The 16,684-nt window shown below is 39.1% G+C and overlaps 1 protein-coding gene across 1 annotated transcript; it reads right to left on the bottom strand.

Annotated features, from left to right (window-relative positions):
- Nucleotides 1-5,599: 5,599 nt before the first annotated feature.
- On the bottom strand, nt 5,600-8,567 carry LOC134639323 (cobalamin binding intrinsic factor-like). The gene is made up of 5 exons (XM_063490460.1): nt 8,499-8,567; nt 7,688-7,759; nt 7,474-7,603; nt 6,585-6,700; nt 5,600-6,470 (listed from the first exon to the last, which is right to left on the bottom strand). Exons 2-5 carry the CDS (start codon nt 7,752-7,754, stop codon nt 6,409-6,411), a joined length of 375 nt encoding a protein of 124 aa, XP_063346530.1. The 5' UTR covers nt 7,755-7,759; nt 8,499-8,567; the 3' UTR covers nt 5,600-6,408.
- Between the last annotated feature and the right edge of the window lie 8,117 nt (nt 8,568-16,684).

Below are 16,684 nucleotides of genomic sequence, written 5' to 3'. Positions count from 1 at the left end.
GTTTTTAATTTTTGGTCTCTTTTGTTTGTATGGTTGATTAGAAGCCACTTGGAATTGAGCACTTTTGTTTTTATAACAAATTGTTAGAAGTAAAAATTAAGTTGAACTTTAAGTTTTGGGAAAGTTTTTCACCTCTCATCAAAGAGACTTTTTCAGTTCTAAAACCAAATGGTGGAAAGTCCCTGGTATTTAAACCCTCGTTGGGGTTGTCCCTTAAGAAGGGTAGTACCCCACTATTAATCATGTGCCTCATTACACAAGCCAAGGTGAGTGTGGGTCATTATTACTAGAGGGTTCAGTTTAAACCGCTGCAAGGCCTTTCGTACACCCTACATTTTCATCTGCTAGCTTTGTGCTGTTTTCTGCACAACCATTTGCATACACATTTTGTTTAACATATATGATGAGTGCTGTAAAACTACTTTTCTAGATTAAAAAAAAAACTCTTGAAGATGAAAGCCTGAAGTCTCACAGGTTTTTCTTATCATCAGTATCAGTGTCTGAGTATTGGCCCACTAACTTCCAAACCACCTGAAGAAGTTCAGTATTTGAGAACACGAATAGAAATAATTCACATTGTAAAAAACAACAAGTGACAGTTTCTGAATGGTATATAGTTAAATTTCAGGATAATGCAAAAAAAAAAAAAAAAAAAAAAAAAGCATGTAGAATACATGAAACTTCCTAACATGAAATTCTTAGTCACAATATAAAAATGCTATTTTTATTCACTTTTCAATATAACACCCTCAACTGCACTATGGAGTAAGTGTGGAGTATTAAACATTAGGCCTCTCTCCTCCAAGTCCCTGTTAGTGAATCATTTCATTTGTTGCTTTGCTGTAACTAAGATTAAGGAACTGATTCCTTCACTGTTATCTTCTTCAATGCCACGTGCCAACACAATGCAGACCAGCTTCCTAAACGTTACTCCCACACAGGGAATTGCCTTGTTAATAGTGTTACATCCTCACTGTGTACGGCCCTGAATGCTGTAGCTCCTCTGAAAAACAAGACAAGTCAGAGATTGTCACAGCAGGGTACAACGGTGTGTTTTGTTGCACAAACCCAAAAGCAGACACTGAAGGAAGGAGCTGCGTTCTCAACTAAAGGCGAGCCTTTACTCTGGCCAAACACATGAGCTAAACTAAAAACGAGACCAAGTTTACACGAAGGTAAACAGACAAAAGTAAAACTGTGACTATGACACAAACTAAGACTGTGACTTGAACTATGCCTTCGACTGCAACTAGCACTGTGACTATGACTTGATAATATGAAGGGAAATAGGCAGACGTCCTGACAATGAACAGTAGGAGACAAAGGACTTAAATACACACTAGGTGATCAGGGGAAGTGGAGACACATGAGGAAACAGCTGACTAGAATGAACATAATGACGCACAGAAAAATGTAAACCTAAACACAATGGACATGGAAACCAGACTTTCAAAATAGACAGGAAACATGACGAGACGCAGACATGACATGAACTTGACAACATTAAGCATGCAGACAAAACATGACAGGCAAGACACACTCAACAACAGGGGGAACTTTAAAACGGGTGAAGACCCAAATGAATCTAAATGAACAAAGAAGTACAACTCAGGAACCTAGGAGCTAATACCAAAAGGACTAAACATAAACAATGAATATCAAAATACAAGAAAACTCAAAGCGCTGGATCACACAGCCCGGGACTGTGACAGAGATGCTTGATTTCCTGGTACTGTGTAACTCTCAAACACACACCTTAAAGCAAATATTAGAATAGAATAGCCCTTTATTGTCATTGTACATGTGCCACAAAATGATGGGTGCTACATGCCAGCTGTGCAGGGGTAAAAGAATATATATAAATATTAAAGACATCAGAAATAAATATCAGACAGAAAAGATATATATACAATGTAGAGGCATATATACAGGATAAGAGAACCTAACTGAGAGCAAAGTGCTTGGAAGCAGCACAAAAGTACTTTGTCTAATAATGAGTAAGCTGAAGAGGAAATGGATTTGTGCTCATCTAAAAGATCTTCGTTTGGCCTGGAGAAATAGTTTTTTTTTACTCTGAAAACATAGCTGTCTGTAAAGCTAAGACATCTTCCTATTCCTATTACTTAAAAAGCCCTTACTTGGTCCAGCTGTCTTTGCCAATTCTCTAACCTTCCTTGCTCATTAGCAACTTCTTGACTTCAAATACAATATGCTAGTACTGCAACTTTTGCATGTGTGTCAATTTCACGCTCTGGAGAGGCAAAGCATGGAATGGACACAGGAGACCAGTCTATTGCATGCTTTACCATATCATTAAATTTTGTTTTCCCTCTCCCATATTGTGTCTTTTGTTCTTTCTCCTCTTCTTTTTTTTCTCTTTCCCCTCATCAATTCAATTCAATTCAAATATTTATTGTCATTGTCAGAAAAACAATGAAATTGCGTTTGGAGCTTCCATACACCCGTGAATAAAATAATGATAAGTGTAAATATGACTCCAGTGCAATAAAACAGTCCTTAGCAACAACATACAACATGACAAGTAATATTTAGAAGTTGGATATGGTTATTGTCCGTGAGAGAGAGGGGACAAAGAGTTCAGAAGCCTCACAGCCTGTGGATACAGGCTGTTGGCCAATCTGGATGTTCTGGCCTGTATGGACCTGTACCTTCTCCCTAAGGGCAGCAGATGGAAAAGGTGGCGCGCAGGATGATATTGGTCCCGCAGGATACTGTGCACCCTCCTCAAACAGCGAGTGCGGAAGATATTACTAATCTCTGGCAGAGTTGTTCCAATAATTCTGCCAGCTTCTTTCACCACCCGCTGTAGTGCTTGCTGATCGGCCTTGGTGCAGCTGGGGAACCACACTAGCAATCCATACATCAGAACGCTGCTAATGGCACAATTATAAAAGTTTAGCATCAGAGGTCTGGGAATGTGTGCACTCCGCAGTCTCCTCAGGTAGTAGAGGCGCTGTTGGGCCTTCCGTGCAGCTAAGGTAGTATGGTTGCCCCAGGACAGGTCCTCGGTCACCGTTTCCCCCAAGAATTTAAAACTGTTCACCCTCTCCACCTCCCCACCGCCAATAAAGAGAGGCAGATGGTTGCTGTGACCCTTCCTCCGGAAGTCCACAATGATCTCCTTGGTCTTTTTGGCATTCAAGACCAAGTTATTTTCGTGGCACCATGACTCTAGTTGTTGCACCTCTGTCCTGTAATTTGTCTCATCATTGTCAGATATAAGTCCGAGCACTGTAGTGTCATCGGCAAACTTAACTATGAGATTGGACGCACAGGAGGAAATGCAGTCATAAGTAAAGAGAGTGTATAACAGAGGGCTCAGGACACACCCCTGAGGGGCACCGGTGTTGACCACAAGGGTAGAAGAGGTGTTCTTACCCACTCTGACACTCTGTCTACGGTTAGTAAGGAAGTCTGTAATCCAGTTGCACAGAGAGGAATTAAGACCCAGTTGGTGAAGTTTGGGACGGAGTCTGTATGGCCGGATGGTATTAAAAGCCGAGCTGTAATCCACAAAGAGGAGCCGTGCATAGGTGTTCCTGTTTTCCAAGTGCTCCAATAGTGTGTGCAGCACTATGTCGATCGCATCCTCGGTTGACCGATTCTTCCTGTATGCAAACTGGTGCGAGTCCAGAGGTGGTGGACAAGCAGCTTTAATATGTTTAATAACCAGTCTCTCCAGACACTTAGCGGGAATGGGAGTGAGTGCCACAGGTCTGAAATCGTTCAGACATGAGACATTTAACTGCTTTGGGATGGGAACAATGATTGCCGCTTTAAAACAGGATGGTACCAGTGAACAGGACAACGAGGTGTTATATATAGAGATGAAGACGTCTGCCAGGTCCGCAGCACAGTCTTTTAACACCCGGCCCAATACTCCATCTGGCCCGGCCGCCTTCCTGGTGTTAATGCTCCGGAACACACGCCTCAGCTCGTGAGTGCTCAGGACTGGAGCAGGGTCAGTTGAGGGGAGAGGGGACAGGACAGGGTCGGTGTTCTCCCTATCAAAACGGGCATAAAAGAAATTTAAATCCTCAGCCAGAGTAGGACTATCGGCTGAGGATGATGGTGTTCTCTTTTTGTAGTCCGTGATAGCCCTGATGCCCTCCCAAACCTGCCTTGGGTTTGTGTTGTTCTCAAACCTGGCCTCGATACGCCTCCTATGCTGTTGTTTGGCGGTCTTAATGCCTCTTCTCAAGTTGGCCCTGGCAGCACTATATGCCTCCTGGTCTCCAGATTTAAAAGCGTTGTTCCTCGTTCGAATGAGTTGTTGGACTCCGTGTGTCATCCAGGGTGGATTATTAGGGAACACACGGAGTCGTTTCCAAGTTGTTACATTATCCACACAGAAACAGATGTAATCCAAGACAGTGGAGGTGTAACTGTCCAGTGCAGTACGATTGTCGGTGTCCTTCACCTTGAATACATCCCAGTCTGTGCGATGGAAACAATCCGGAAGCATCGGGGTAGCATCCTGCGGCCATGTTCTCACAGTTTTAATTGTAATCCCAGTACTCTTGATTTTTTGTGTGTATATTGGGTGTAGCAGAAGGGAGAGATGGTCTGACAGACCCAGGTGGGGATAAACCTGGGCTCTGTATGCATTCGCCATGTTGGTGTACACCTGGTCTAGCGTTCTATCGCGTTCTCATCCTCCAAATGGTTAGGGGAGAGGGCTGGCCCATCCTTAACACGGTTCTGTCAGAGTTTTTTCCATCCCATTGTAGCAAAGCGCTTGTTCATATGGGGCTGTTTGATTGTGGGGGTGATTTCTCAGATGCTGAGCAGTCCATGAATTAACCTGAGGTCAAAGACATTTGTGCAGCTGCTAATGATCTTTCCAAAGACGCCACTGCTACCTTTTCATAGGGACACTGTTAACCTGCCCCAAGAATATATATAAAACACTTTGGCTAATGACAGTTCTCTCCTAAATGTAAAAGTTCTTAGTAGCTTCTTTGCTGTTAGTTGTCAGAATACTTTTACTGTAAATTAAATGTTAATTTTGCAGTTTGACCCGGGGATGTAAAACTCTTTTTACATCGTGTGCCACTTACAGGCTACTTTGATCCAAAGTAGACCAGACCAGTGAAATTACATGATAAATGTGTAAAATTACACAAAAAGTAATTCATTTCCCAGACTATCCCATAATTCTAAAAATGTTTTCATTAATTCAAAGAAAGGGTACTTTCTCCTGTGAATTTATATAGTGGAGACATTTCTGTCATTTAATTGTTTATCTATTAATTACTTTGCTGTAGTATAAGTGAGGCGGGCTCTTTATTAATATGAAAAGCTTTAAACTTATGAAAATACAGTTAGAAGTTCAAAATCTATGCACTCCTTCACATTTTCCTGAGCCATCCAGAGGGTCGGAATGGAGTCTTTGACGGGCCGTTTCTGGCCTCTGGCCTTATTTTTGACACCCTTGGTCTAGACCTTTCATTGTCTTAGGATATATAATGGTGGACATGCTAACAACACTTTAAATAAACCTTGTCTAAAAATAAAAGAAACCAAGGCTAGAAACATTTTACTTTGACTACAAGTTACATGCTTTATTTAATGCCTGCAGAAGATAACACTAATAATCAGTAACATTTTATTAAAAAAATAAAAATGCACTAACACAAAAATTATTCAGCAATGAATTTGATCTTATTTTGCCCCTCTCACAACCCTCTAGGAGCCCCAAAAAGTTCAAAAATAGCTTTAATTTCACAGCTGATCTTAAGACCTGCTGTTATCCAGGTGAAGTCAGCAGCCCAGTCAATCTCAGAAGCCTTTTGACTCGCAAGCTGTTGATAACTTGATTTGCAGGATAAAGAAGCTATTTTGACATGGAGTCAGCAGCTGACCCCCCTTACTGTTTTTGCTCACTCACCAACTCACCAACAGCAGCCTCTGGGCAGTCTACTGTATAACCACACCATCCTTTTACAGTAAAACTGAGACCACTTGTCAGCATACAAGTAGCTCTCAAACAATGGAATTTGAATGTATAATTATGGCACTCAGGGGCAAGTTGAGAACTACTAATTGCTCTCAAACACAATAAAAGTTGCCATAAAGGCAGTAAATTAAAAAACAGTTCAAGTTGTTGTGTTGTATATGTTTTACTGATTGCTCTTGTGACTGATGGAGTTTTCTATTACTCCAGATTACTACACTGTGGCAGAATTGTAGATTAACGCTGTAATTTTAATTCATAAAGTCTGACAGAAACCCAGTAAAAGAATCTAAGCTAGTGATAGGCTACCGTTTTATGATTAGAAGACTCCCAAGCAAAAAAATGACACAACAAGTCAATTATTAACCTCAACTTGCCAAAGATCAAAGCATATTGGTTGACCGTAAGTAACAATAAGACTTTAGATGGTCTTAAGTTTTTGTGTATTTCAGGGTGACGACTTCATTTGCTGTTGGAAGGTAACATCCCATACCTGTAAAAAAAAATTTAAAGTTCAGAGAATATTATATAATACGACAAGTTGGACTGTGTGCAACAAATGTCTGACCTCAGCTTATCTAACACATCGTGAGTATGTTTCACTCACCAACATCGAGTGGGGTTTTACCACTCAGCAGTTGCCAGTAGTGTGATGAATTTCCTGCCAAACCATTTACACTCTGAAGGAATGGTCCATAGTCATCATTTGGTATGTACTGAAAGCTGGAAACATAGGGCATGACTTTTTAAAGAGCAAAATGGACAGTTTTTAATATAACTATGAAATCCTTTTTACAATGCAAATAATTTCACTCTCTGTGTTTTTACACAGAACTCTGCATTCAGTTATTAGTTATTATTAATCTCTGGCTCTTTTGTGTCTTTTGACCTGTCTCCCTCCCCTCACACCCAGCAGGTCACAGCAGATGGGTCCCCCTGAGCCTGGTTCAGCCCGAAGTTCTTCTCTGTTAAAAACGAGTTTATCTTTCTACTGTCGCCAAGCGCTTGCTCATATGGGGCCATGTGATTGTTGGGACTTTCTCTATGTTATTGCAGGGTCTTTATCTTACAAAATAAAGTGCCTTGAGCAAATGTTGTGGTGATTTGGTGCTATATAAATAAAATTAAACTGAAAAGAAAAAAACTGAGTTATAGAAGGTCCTCTATTGTGATTGCACAAAAGAGCACAAACACTTTCAAAAACTCATGAAGATTTATGAAACATTAATGAAAAGAAGGCATTTTAAAGCTAAAGATGTGATGTGGTTTTTGACTGTACTGTACATATACAGGTTTCTGTGGTCTACTGTAAGAAAAAAGTATGAAGATTTGTTTTTTTTTAAGATGTTAACAAACATTACAGGGCACAATTAGTGATCTGAAATTAATAATTCACACCCAGATATACGGGGTCTCAACTTTAATTAAACATCAAGAGAACAAAAGCAAATGTATGGCTTCTTCTAGTAAAGAAATAGCTGATATCATGGTCTTACTTGAAGCCTTGGTTTGAGTATTTCAGTCTCATCAGTCCACCGAAGAGGCTTCCTCTATAAGCAGTAGAAGTGCTGTAGATCTTAATGTCACTGGGTGACACATTCACCTGCACTCTGAAGTTAGTGTTACCTTAAATAACAAAGGAGGATGAAGTTAGTTTACAGAAGATGAGCAGAAAAACAATAAAGACGATCTTTTTGCTTTATAGCTTACCCTGAGCTGATGTCCCAACAAAAAACAGCAGCAGCAGGACTGCAGAGATGAGAGCAGGCTTCTTCATTTTGACTACAGGGGACCAGAATGCACACCTGAAAATTTTGATATGAAAACATGAACACAAACATACGTTGTGGAAAGCGGTTCCTGATCACTGAGTATCACCATCCCCAAATACAGCATTTATAGTGGAAGAAAACCCCTTAGTGTTTTATTATTATTTTTTATTTGGTACGTAAGTTTATCAAGTCAACTAAAGGTTCACTTGATTGTAGTATTGGTAAGGTATTTGTTCTAACAACCAGTGTTTATGATGTTGGCATTTAAGCTTTTCTTGCTTGACAAACCCTAAAGTCTAAGTTGGAGATAAAGAGTATCTCATTAGTGGTCATCAACTTTCCCTGTTTAGTCGGGCTTTCTGCTTCAGACTCTGTGAATGCCCAGGATTTCATGTGTCATATTATCCCTGTGAGTGTAGCCTACTCTAATCAGAGACGATAGCTGATGATAAAATGGTGACAAAAATCTGTAAAAAACATGAAAAATGTAACAGAGCCGCACAGAGCAGTAAAATACACATTTTAATTCAAGTAAACTATTTTAATGTTGACCGCTTTGGGTGCTGCCTGTTATTTCTAATATAAAGACTGCATATTATAAATCTGAAACCTTAGACTGGATACATTTAAATGTTAAAGGTTACTGTGCCTTTGAAAAAAAAGAAGACATGGAAATTGGTTTAGTTTGTCAGGAGGTCAAAGGTAAATTGCTTTTATTTAATATCAATGATATTTAAAGATATTCTTACCTTTTTCACGTTCTGTTTTCAATAAATGTGTAAGAATGCAGCCGTGGAGGTTGTAACTATTCAGTTGAACAGTTCCTCCTCCTCAAGTTGAAGCTGAACTACAGATAAGGAACTTTTATACCTCTACGCCACACATAGCATTATACAGAAACAACCAATGATGATACAGAAAAATAACCAAGCCCTATACTTGTGCAATCAAAAAAAGAGAAGCTTAAATCTGTGTTGACTAACCATGGATGTTATTGAATGACAAAAGGTGACCATGTATATTAAATTGCATAGAAGGAGTTTTAATTTGTATAACATTTGCTACATCTGGCATTTTCTCTGCAGTTAATCGTTTAATTGCAGGTTCGAATTCAACCCGCAGATTTGACACCTAAGTGATTTGTCAGACTTCAGCCTTCTTCTTTACATAATTGAGCACTTTTATTGCTTGATAGTTAGATCACTGTAATGAAACAATCACACAGTCTCAAATGCAATGTGTAAGTTATGTTGAGAAATGATAATACTCTGATGTTGAGCTGTATCATTTGGAAAATGAATAACACATTTTTGTTACCATTCATAGCATTCATGCTTCACAAAGTAAGGTGTGCTGCTGACAGAAAGTACATTGTGTGGGTTTAACCTTTTTTCTGGTTTGGTACCGAAACTTAGAAGAATTTTCAGTGTATTCTTCTTTCCTTTTTAACTTTAACTTGAAATTGGCTCTCTCTACAGTACAGTATCATTTCCTGCTCCTGTACTGCGCCAGGCCTACTTCATTCTTACTGACATGACACAAATCAGTGATGCAGATTTAATGCACACTTTAACTGAAATATAGCAAAAGTTCAAAATGTTCTGATAATGCAGGGTTAATGTTTTTGACTTACAAATTTAGAAATTTGTTCTCTAAATAGCATCAAAAACATTAGCTAATGTAGCCTATTGTTAGCTAATTTTAGCTTTCTGAGTCACTAGTCTGCTTGTGTATCACGAGTTACAAGCAAAGGAGCTGATGTACTTTATTATTTTACTTGTTAAAGATTTCTGTTCCTACTCTGGGCTGCATTTCTTGTTTACAGAACAGCTCCAGGTTATAGCGAGTCAAAGGGTGTTACTTATCTGTTTTCAGTTGCAGTAGTAGTTTTCAGTGGTCTTAGCCACTGTGTTGCATCTCAGTTTCAGGGTGTTGGCAATCTTCTTATAGTCCAGTGACCAGCATGAGAGTGTGAGAGCGATAACACCAAGTTTAATAGTTTAACCTCCTCCCTATTAAAACCTGTGACCTTGTAACACTAACAAATCACATGACAACAGGAAGAGAAGGGGTTAGTTGGGCACAGTTTGGACATTTCACCTCAGAGGTTTACTCACTTTTGTTGCCAGCAGTTCAGACATTAATGGCTGTGTGTTGAGTTATTTTGAGGGGACATCAAATTTACACCATTATACAAGCTGTACACTGATTACGTTCTATCAGAGTTTCATATCTTTAGTGTTGTCCCTTGAAAAGATAGAATAATAACAAAAATGTGATTCCCCCCCCCCATTTCCTTTCTATGCCTGGATTCTGCCTCATGCTTTCACACATTAAAATGCTTTCAGATGGTATATCCTTTTCAACAAATAACCCTCTTCATTCTTTTAATTTCTTGGCTTTTATCACTTTTACTTTGCAATCTATTTTCTCTTCCAGCTGTATTAGCCATCTCATGCTGGATGTTTACGCCTATAGTAACCAAAACACACCATAACACTGAGTTCCATCTTCATATTTGTTCTTCATATCAACTATATTTAGACACATGGCACTAAAAACTGTCATGTCAATGAAAAAAACAAACAAAACGTGGTACGTTTTCCTCCCTTTATACAAAGCCGACAAATCGTAATACACTTCTTCATGCTAAAAGTTTCCATTCTATATAAATTAAGAAAAGCCTACCTGTAAGTCAACTTAGATTAAAAAGACTATGTGAAGATCCTGAAAAATACAATAAAAACAAAATAGAAATGTTTTCTAAATTTAGAGAAAACCATTACGATGAAGACTAACTTGTGTGTGCAGCAAATAAAGCTACCATAAAAAGCAGAAGAGCCATTTAAAAAGAAAAGAAAAGAAGACCACCGTTATTTACTACAACACATTTTGTACAAACTAACAATATTTCAATAAGGACAGATCATTAGAAAGAAGGAACATGATTTATTGATGAACAGAATATAGATGGATGTTTGGCGGTTAGACTGCGATGGCCCATCTTCGCAGAACAGAACCCCTGCTGTGAAAGGGATTAGAGCAGGACCCTCAGAGCTGGAGGTGGAGATGAAGTTTGCGTGAATGGAGACTGAGAGATGAGAGGTGGAGATGATGGCCGACAGAACAGAGTGCCTGTAGAAGGATGAAAAAGCGAATGCGAAGAGCCTGATCTAGGCTCAGGGTCGCTGACAGAGAAAACCCTTCAACTTCATTGAGCATTTAAACAGCTAACAACTATTTACCCTCAAAAGTTTGACTCAGCTGAACTGGACACAATGGGTTTCAGTGAGAGAAACATTTCATCACTCACTCGTTCATGACAGTTGGAGGAGCAAGCAGCAGCAGCACTGTAAACTATCTGACAATCAGACAGGTGGTATTTTGGAGATTTAGGACCAAAACTGAGCTCAAACTGAACTCACTTTAGACTGGCATTCATAAACTGAAAAATCTACAGCTTGGCTGGATGAGGGTGTTATTTTATGTTTGAAGCACAAAATTATTTATTGTGATAGAAAATTTGTGTTTCACCTCATCTAACCTCTGTGTACTATTGAGACGCATTTGTAACTTTCTTGGACAAAGAGTGTATAGAATGATATGTCATAATGAATGCGCTAGCAAAAAATAATAATAATTTCATTTTACAGACGCAATTAAATTCCTTGTGCATAAATTCTACAATTAGCGCGTGTGTGGCATATTTGAGTGAGCACTCGTTGCTCTATTGTACACGACTGAGTGTCTGATTGTTAGGTGGTTGATTGTGTAGGTTGCGGTGTGGGGTTGTTGCCGGTGTTCAGTAAATGGCCGTTGGTCACATCCTTTTCCTCTGTGTTATTCTTATATTTTACTTAGTCTGTAAACCACAAGTACAAGAGCTATAATAGCCAGTGTTATATGGAAACACAACGTGGTGTCAGAAGTGATTGCAGAGTAAGCCAGGGGATTAAGCCAGACGAACTTATCTGAAAGTGTTCAACAAGTGCTAATCTAGCTAGCTGTACAACCAAAATGGAACGGTTTAAGCCCCTGACACTGCTGATCTGCACAGGTAGCCAGTGCTACAGCATGTAGAACTTGATAAAGCCTTCTCACACAAATTTACTTACTTTTGGCTGTCTGGAGGCAGAGTCCAAAGAAAGACGGGGTCCTAATGTTATTGATCACTTTAATGGACACTTCGTGTTACTGTGTTAAACTGAGTTACATCGTGGCAGCTACAGAAACGCTGTTTTAAACTGTATTTGTTTACAATTTGAGAAATAAAGTTCGGCAAACTAATTATCAGGAGCTGTTATTTACTGTGCAGCAGTGGAAATACAGAAAATTGTTACTGGATTACTTTATTGTTGAAGAAATATTTTCAGTCAGATTCTAATGCAAGTTTCGAAGTCCCTGCACTGCCATCCTATTAATCTGTTGTACAATATTATACAGCATAGCACAGAGAAGCACGCATCATTTCTAAGAAAAAGTTTTTTAGTCAATTAAGTAAACTTAATTTTATAAAATGTGAACAAGTATAAAATGTGTTTATGTTGTTGCCAGTGAGTGCACTCAGTGAAACATCTGTACACATCTGGCTGCAGAGCTCCACTCCTCTCTGCAGGCTCTCATATGTATCTTACACCCATGCTTGTAGCTGCTGTGTACTAGGTTTGCTAAGTTTTTATTCCTTGTGGTTCTTTGCCCAGCTTAGCACTGGATTAACTTTAGTTAGATCTGTTGTTGATCCATCACTCTGGTCTCCGGTTCTGGACCACAGGGAAACACCACATAACTTGAATTGTGTTGCGTTTCCAACTTGAATTTCTGATTTTATTTTAGTTTTTCAAGGACAAATTATTTGATTTAAGAAATTTGAGATTATTCTGGGTTTGGTAAGAGGGTCTGCCACTCAGAGAAGTTCAGTAAACACAGTTTGGGCTGACACAAATCAATACTGCTAACTTGCGCTGATCACCATGGCAAACGCAAATTCAATCAGTTAGTTTGAGCTTATTGACACAGGCTCAACTTGGTGCACGAACGCAGAGGCTGGAGCAAAATGACAGACCAACACAATCAACATTATCATAACTACTTACACACTGAGTTTTGGCTAAATATTCCACAGCTTAACATCAAGAGTCAGAGGTGGCCAGACAACAGCATTGCCCTCAATCTTAAAGGGACCAGCAGCATAAACAAACACCATCATGGATGGAGAGACATCCTTCAAATCACAAGCTGGAAGTTTACCTGTAATATCACAGTGTTCGAATGGACTTTGAAAGACTGTCTGAGTTTGAGATTTGCCAAACATGGACGAGACTGATTTAAAAAATAAAATAAAATAAACAAACAAATAAATAAATAAATAAAAAGAAGAATGTGGAGGAACAATGAAGGCTGGTTTTAGTATGGGGACACATGAATATAGGGTTAAGGATTGTCCTGAAGAGCAGAAAGCTGAGTACGACAGATTCGGGGTTGAGGCTGAGGAAGGGTCCACAGCATTGCAACAAAAAGGCAAAAGATGAAAATAAGATATGCAGACAGAATGCATTAACCTGCCTACTAACAGACACACACAGGCAATGAAGACCAGCTTACACTCATAAACGTGGCCATATCACTCATCACTGTTCAAAACAAAAAAACTTAAAAGGCACAGTTACTATCAAATGCTGAGGTTATCAACTGCTGACAGAGATGGTTAACTCTCCAGGTTGCAGGTTGTATCCACAACAGAGAAAATGCTGGATCTAAAGCAGCTGCTTTGAGGTACATGTAATAACTATGTTGTGGCAAGCAGGAAGTGGACCCAAATGCAGGACTCAAACACAAAAAGGTAAACTTAGAACGGCAGCTGTAGTCGCTGGAAAAACTCCTCCATAATATAAACTCACAAAACAAAACCCTGAGTAAGAAACTAAGAACAAAAACATTAGAATCTAAAAGTGCAGAAATAAGCTAGACACCAGAAACACAGAGAGACTTCCAGCACATGAGGATGTACAACACGACAAACGGCACATGAAAACACAGGGCTGAAATACACAAGGGAGTAATGAGGGAATGGGAAACAGGAGGAAAACACAACTGGGACTAATCAGACATAATGAGACAAGGGGAAGCAAAACTAGATACGCTGCACACAGGACAAGGACTATCAAAATAAAACAGAAAACAAGAGACATTCACAAAGATATGGACTTGACACTGAGACAGATAAATTAACCAACAAATACAAAACACTGGGTCACAGCCACAGTACCGTGACAGTACACTGGATCTGAAAAGGGGGCAGTGATCCCATCTTCTGCTCTAGCCATTCGCACACTGATAAAGATTCCAAGAAATGTTCAGTTTCTCAAGGTGGTGATTGAGGGACAGCACGGATGGAACAACAGCACTGATAGTGACTATTTTCTCACCTTGTATCAAATCTGTTGCTTCCCCGAAAGGCTTTAAGATGTCCACCATTTCCTTCAACAGGTTCCACTCTTGTGCTGTGAATAATAACTCCTTGTGCCCAGCCATTTCAAGAGCAGCACAGAGTTTTAGATGTTCACGTTGGAGAACTGCCTTCACTTGTCTCATTGTTGAATTCCATCTTGTGATTACAGCTGCAGGGACCGCTTTCTGTTCACCAAATTCAGCTTCAAACACATCTTTGAATGTTGTGCTTGTGTGCAGTAGAGAGCTGGGCTTAGAAAATTTAAAAAAAGAAGGAGATGCCACTTTGGTCTCTGACAACCCCTCTCCCACCACCAGCTGAAGTGTGTGTGCAAAACACTGCAGGCGCTGTTTCTTTGCCATAGCAGTGCCTACTGTTTTCTGAACTTCCAAGGTTAAGTGGTGCCAGAGCTCTGGGACATGACGATGATCACCATCATTGTCATGTTCCTCACCTTGCTCAGTGGGGAAACACACAGTGAATGCTTTCCGCATACTGGCAGCATTGTCACTAATAATATTGTATGGTTTATCTTTGATATTGTATTTGTCGCATATAGCTTCAAATTTCTCACAGATTCTGTCACATGTGTGTAAGCCTTTGAAGCGGTCAAAGGCCAACAGTTTGGATTTCAGCTGTATCCTCTCTGTCTCTTTCTGTATGCAGTGAACAGTGATATCAAGTAAACCCCTCATCTTTCTGTCCGACCAAACATCCACAGGGACTGAAACATGATCAGTTTCACTCAGCTGAGTTTTTAACATTGAACATTTCTCAGCAGCAAGGTTCTCTGTTTTTTATGTATTTGTTCTGTGACTTACCAGGTTGTATTTGCTGTTAATTAGTGTCAGAAAGTGCCGATTATTGTTGCAACCAATAATCAAGTCCCTTAATAATGCATTTGTGATGGTTTTCTGCTGTGGATGATTCATGCTGTACTGTACTGCCCGGCACGATTGTCCAGAATTTGTGATATGGAAGGTTGTTGTTGAGGTTATTTTGTGATCAAAAAGTTAAAAAAAAATGAAAATTGCGAAAGTAATACCACTATACAAAAGTAATGACAAACACAGTTTTACCAATTATAGGCCTATTTCTCTACTGCCTCAATTCTCAAAAATTTTAGAAAAACTTTTTAATTCAAGATTAGAAAAATTCCTTGAAAAACATCAAATAATAAATGTTGGTCAATATGGTTTCAGAACGCAAAGAACCACTTCAATGGCAATAATTGAGGCAGTAGAAGAAATTACTAATGCACTGGATAAAAATAAATATGCAGTTGGTATTTTTGTTGATCTCAAAAAGGCCTTCGACACAATCAATTACTCAATTCTATTGGATAAATTGGAAAGATATGGTATTCGAGGGAAAGCTGGTAACTGGTTAAAAAGTTACTTAACGGGTCGGGAACAATATGTTAGCATAGGGCATTACCATTCAGAGAAACTTGGTATTACATGTGGTGTTCCCCAAGGGTCAGTGTTGGGACCAAAACTTTTCAATGTATACATAAATGATATTTTTGATGTTTCTCAAGTACTTAAACTCATACTGTTCGCAGATGACACCAACATATTTTTCAGTAGCGATGATTATACTGATCTTGTAATGACCGTAAACAGGGAGCTAAAATTAATAAAAACATGGATGGATATAAATAAATTATCATTAAATATGAGTGTCACAGGGAGGCCCTTAGCGGCTGGAAACACAGTGAGTTGGACGAAGGCAAGTGCAGTGGAACAAAGTATTTATTTGCTATACAGCTCTCCTTACAACAATTAACTCCTTGAGCTTCTTCACAGCACAAAATATCCCCTTCTAATGGCAACCGGCAGCCTTAAATATGTTCAGCTGTCACCGACTTAACCATTATTCCACTCTTAGGTAAATTCTTAAATCCCAACCTTCCACCACAGTATATAATATATGAATTAGAATAAATAAATACATAAATACATTTCACATTTTCATATTAATAAATATTTCACACTTTAATGTTACACCAAACCCAATATTATAAAAACCCCGAAACCCAAACACAAAAAGATTCACCACACTCTCTTTACCAATGGTCTCTCCCGGAACCTTTAAATGGTGTCTGGACCCCCGGGGAAACATTTGCCCAAACACCTTGAAGAGGACACAGGCACGAAAGGTGAGTAATCATTATCTTCCTACACTTATTTGCACCACTTTTATTCCTAGATTTCACACACACATTTGCATTAGTTTTCCTTACTGCTAAAAAACCTTAATCACAATCTCAATCACCATTCTTCTTTCCTGACAGACAACCACCACATTCCTTGATGAGGAGCAGCTGTGCAGGATCTGAATCAAGGCTACCAACTGATTTTAAAATTCCCAATAAATAATCAATAAATATTTAAACTTCTTGTGTGCAAATGTTTTACTGTGCAAATCCATGCTTAAAGTGCAATGCTAAATAAAGTGCTTGATAAGGTGCTTTTAATAAAGTGA

Source organism: Pelmatolapia mariae, linkage group LG12 (assembly GCF_036321145.2).
Source record: "Pelmatolapia mariae isolate MD_Pm_ZW linkage group LG12, Pm_UMD_F_2, whole genome shotgun sequence".
Lineage (NCBI taxonomy): Eukaryota > Metazoa > Chordata > Actinopteri > Cichliformes > Cichlidae > Pelmatolapia > Pelmatolapia mariae.
The sequence above is the reverse complement of the archived record's forward strand: the minus strand, read 5'-3'. Positions and strand labels throughout refer to the sequence as shown.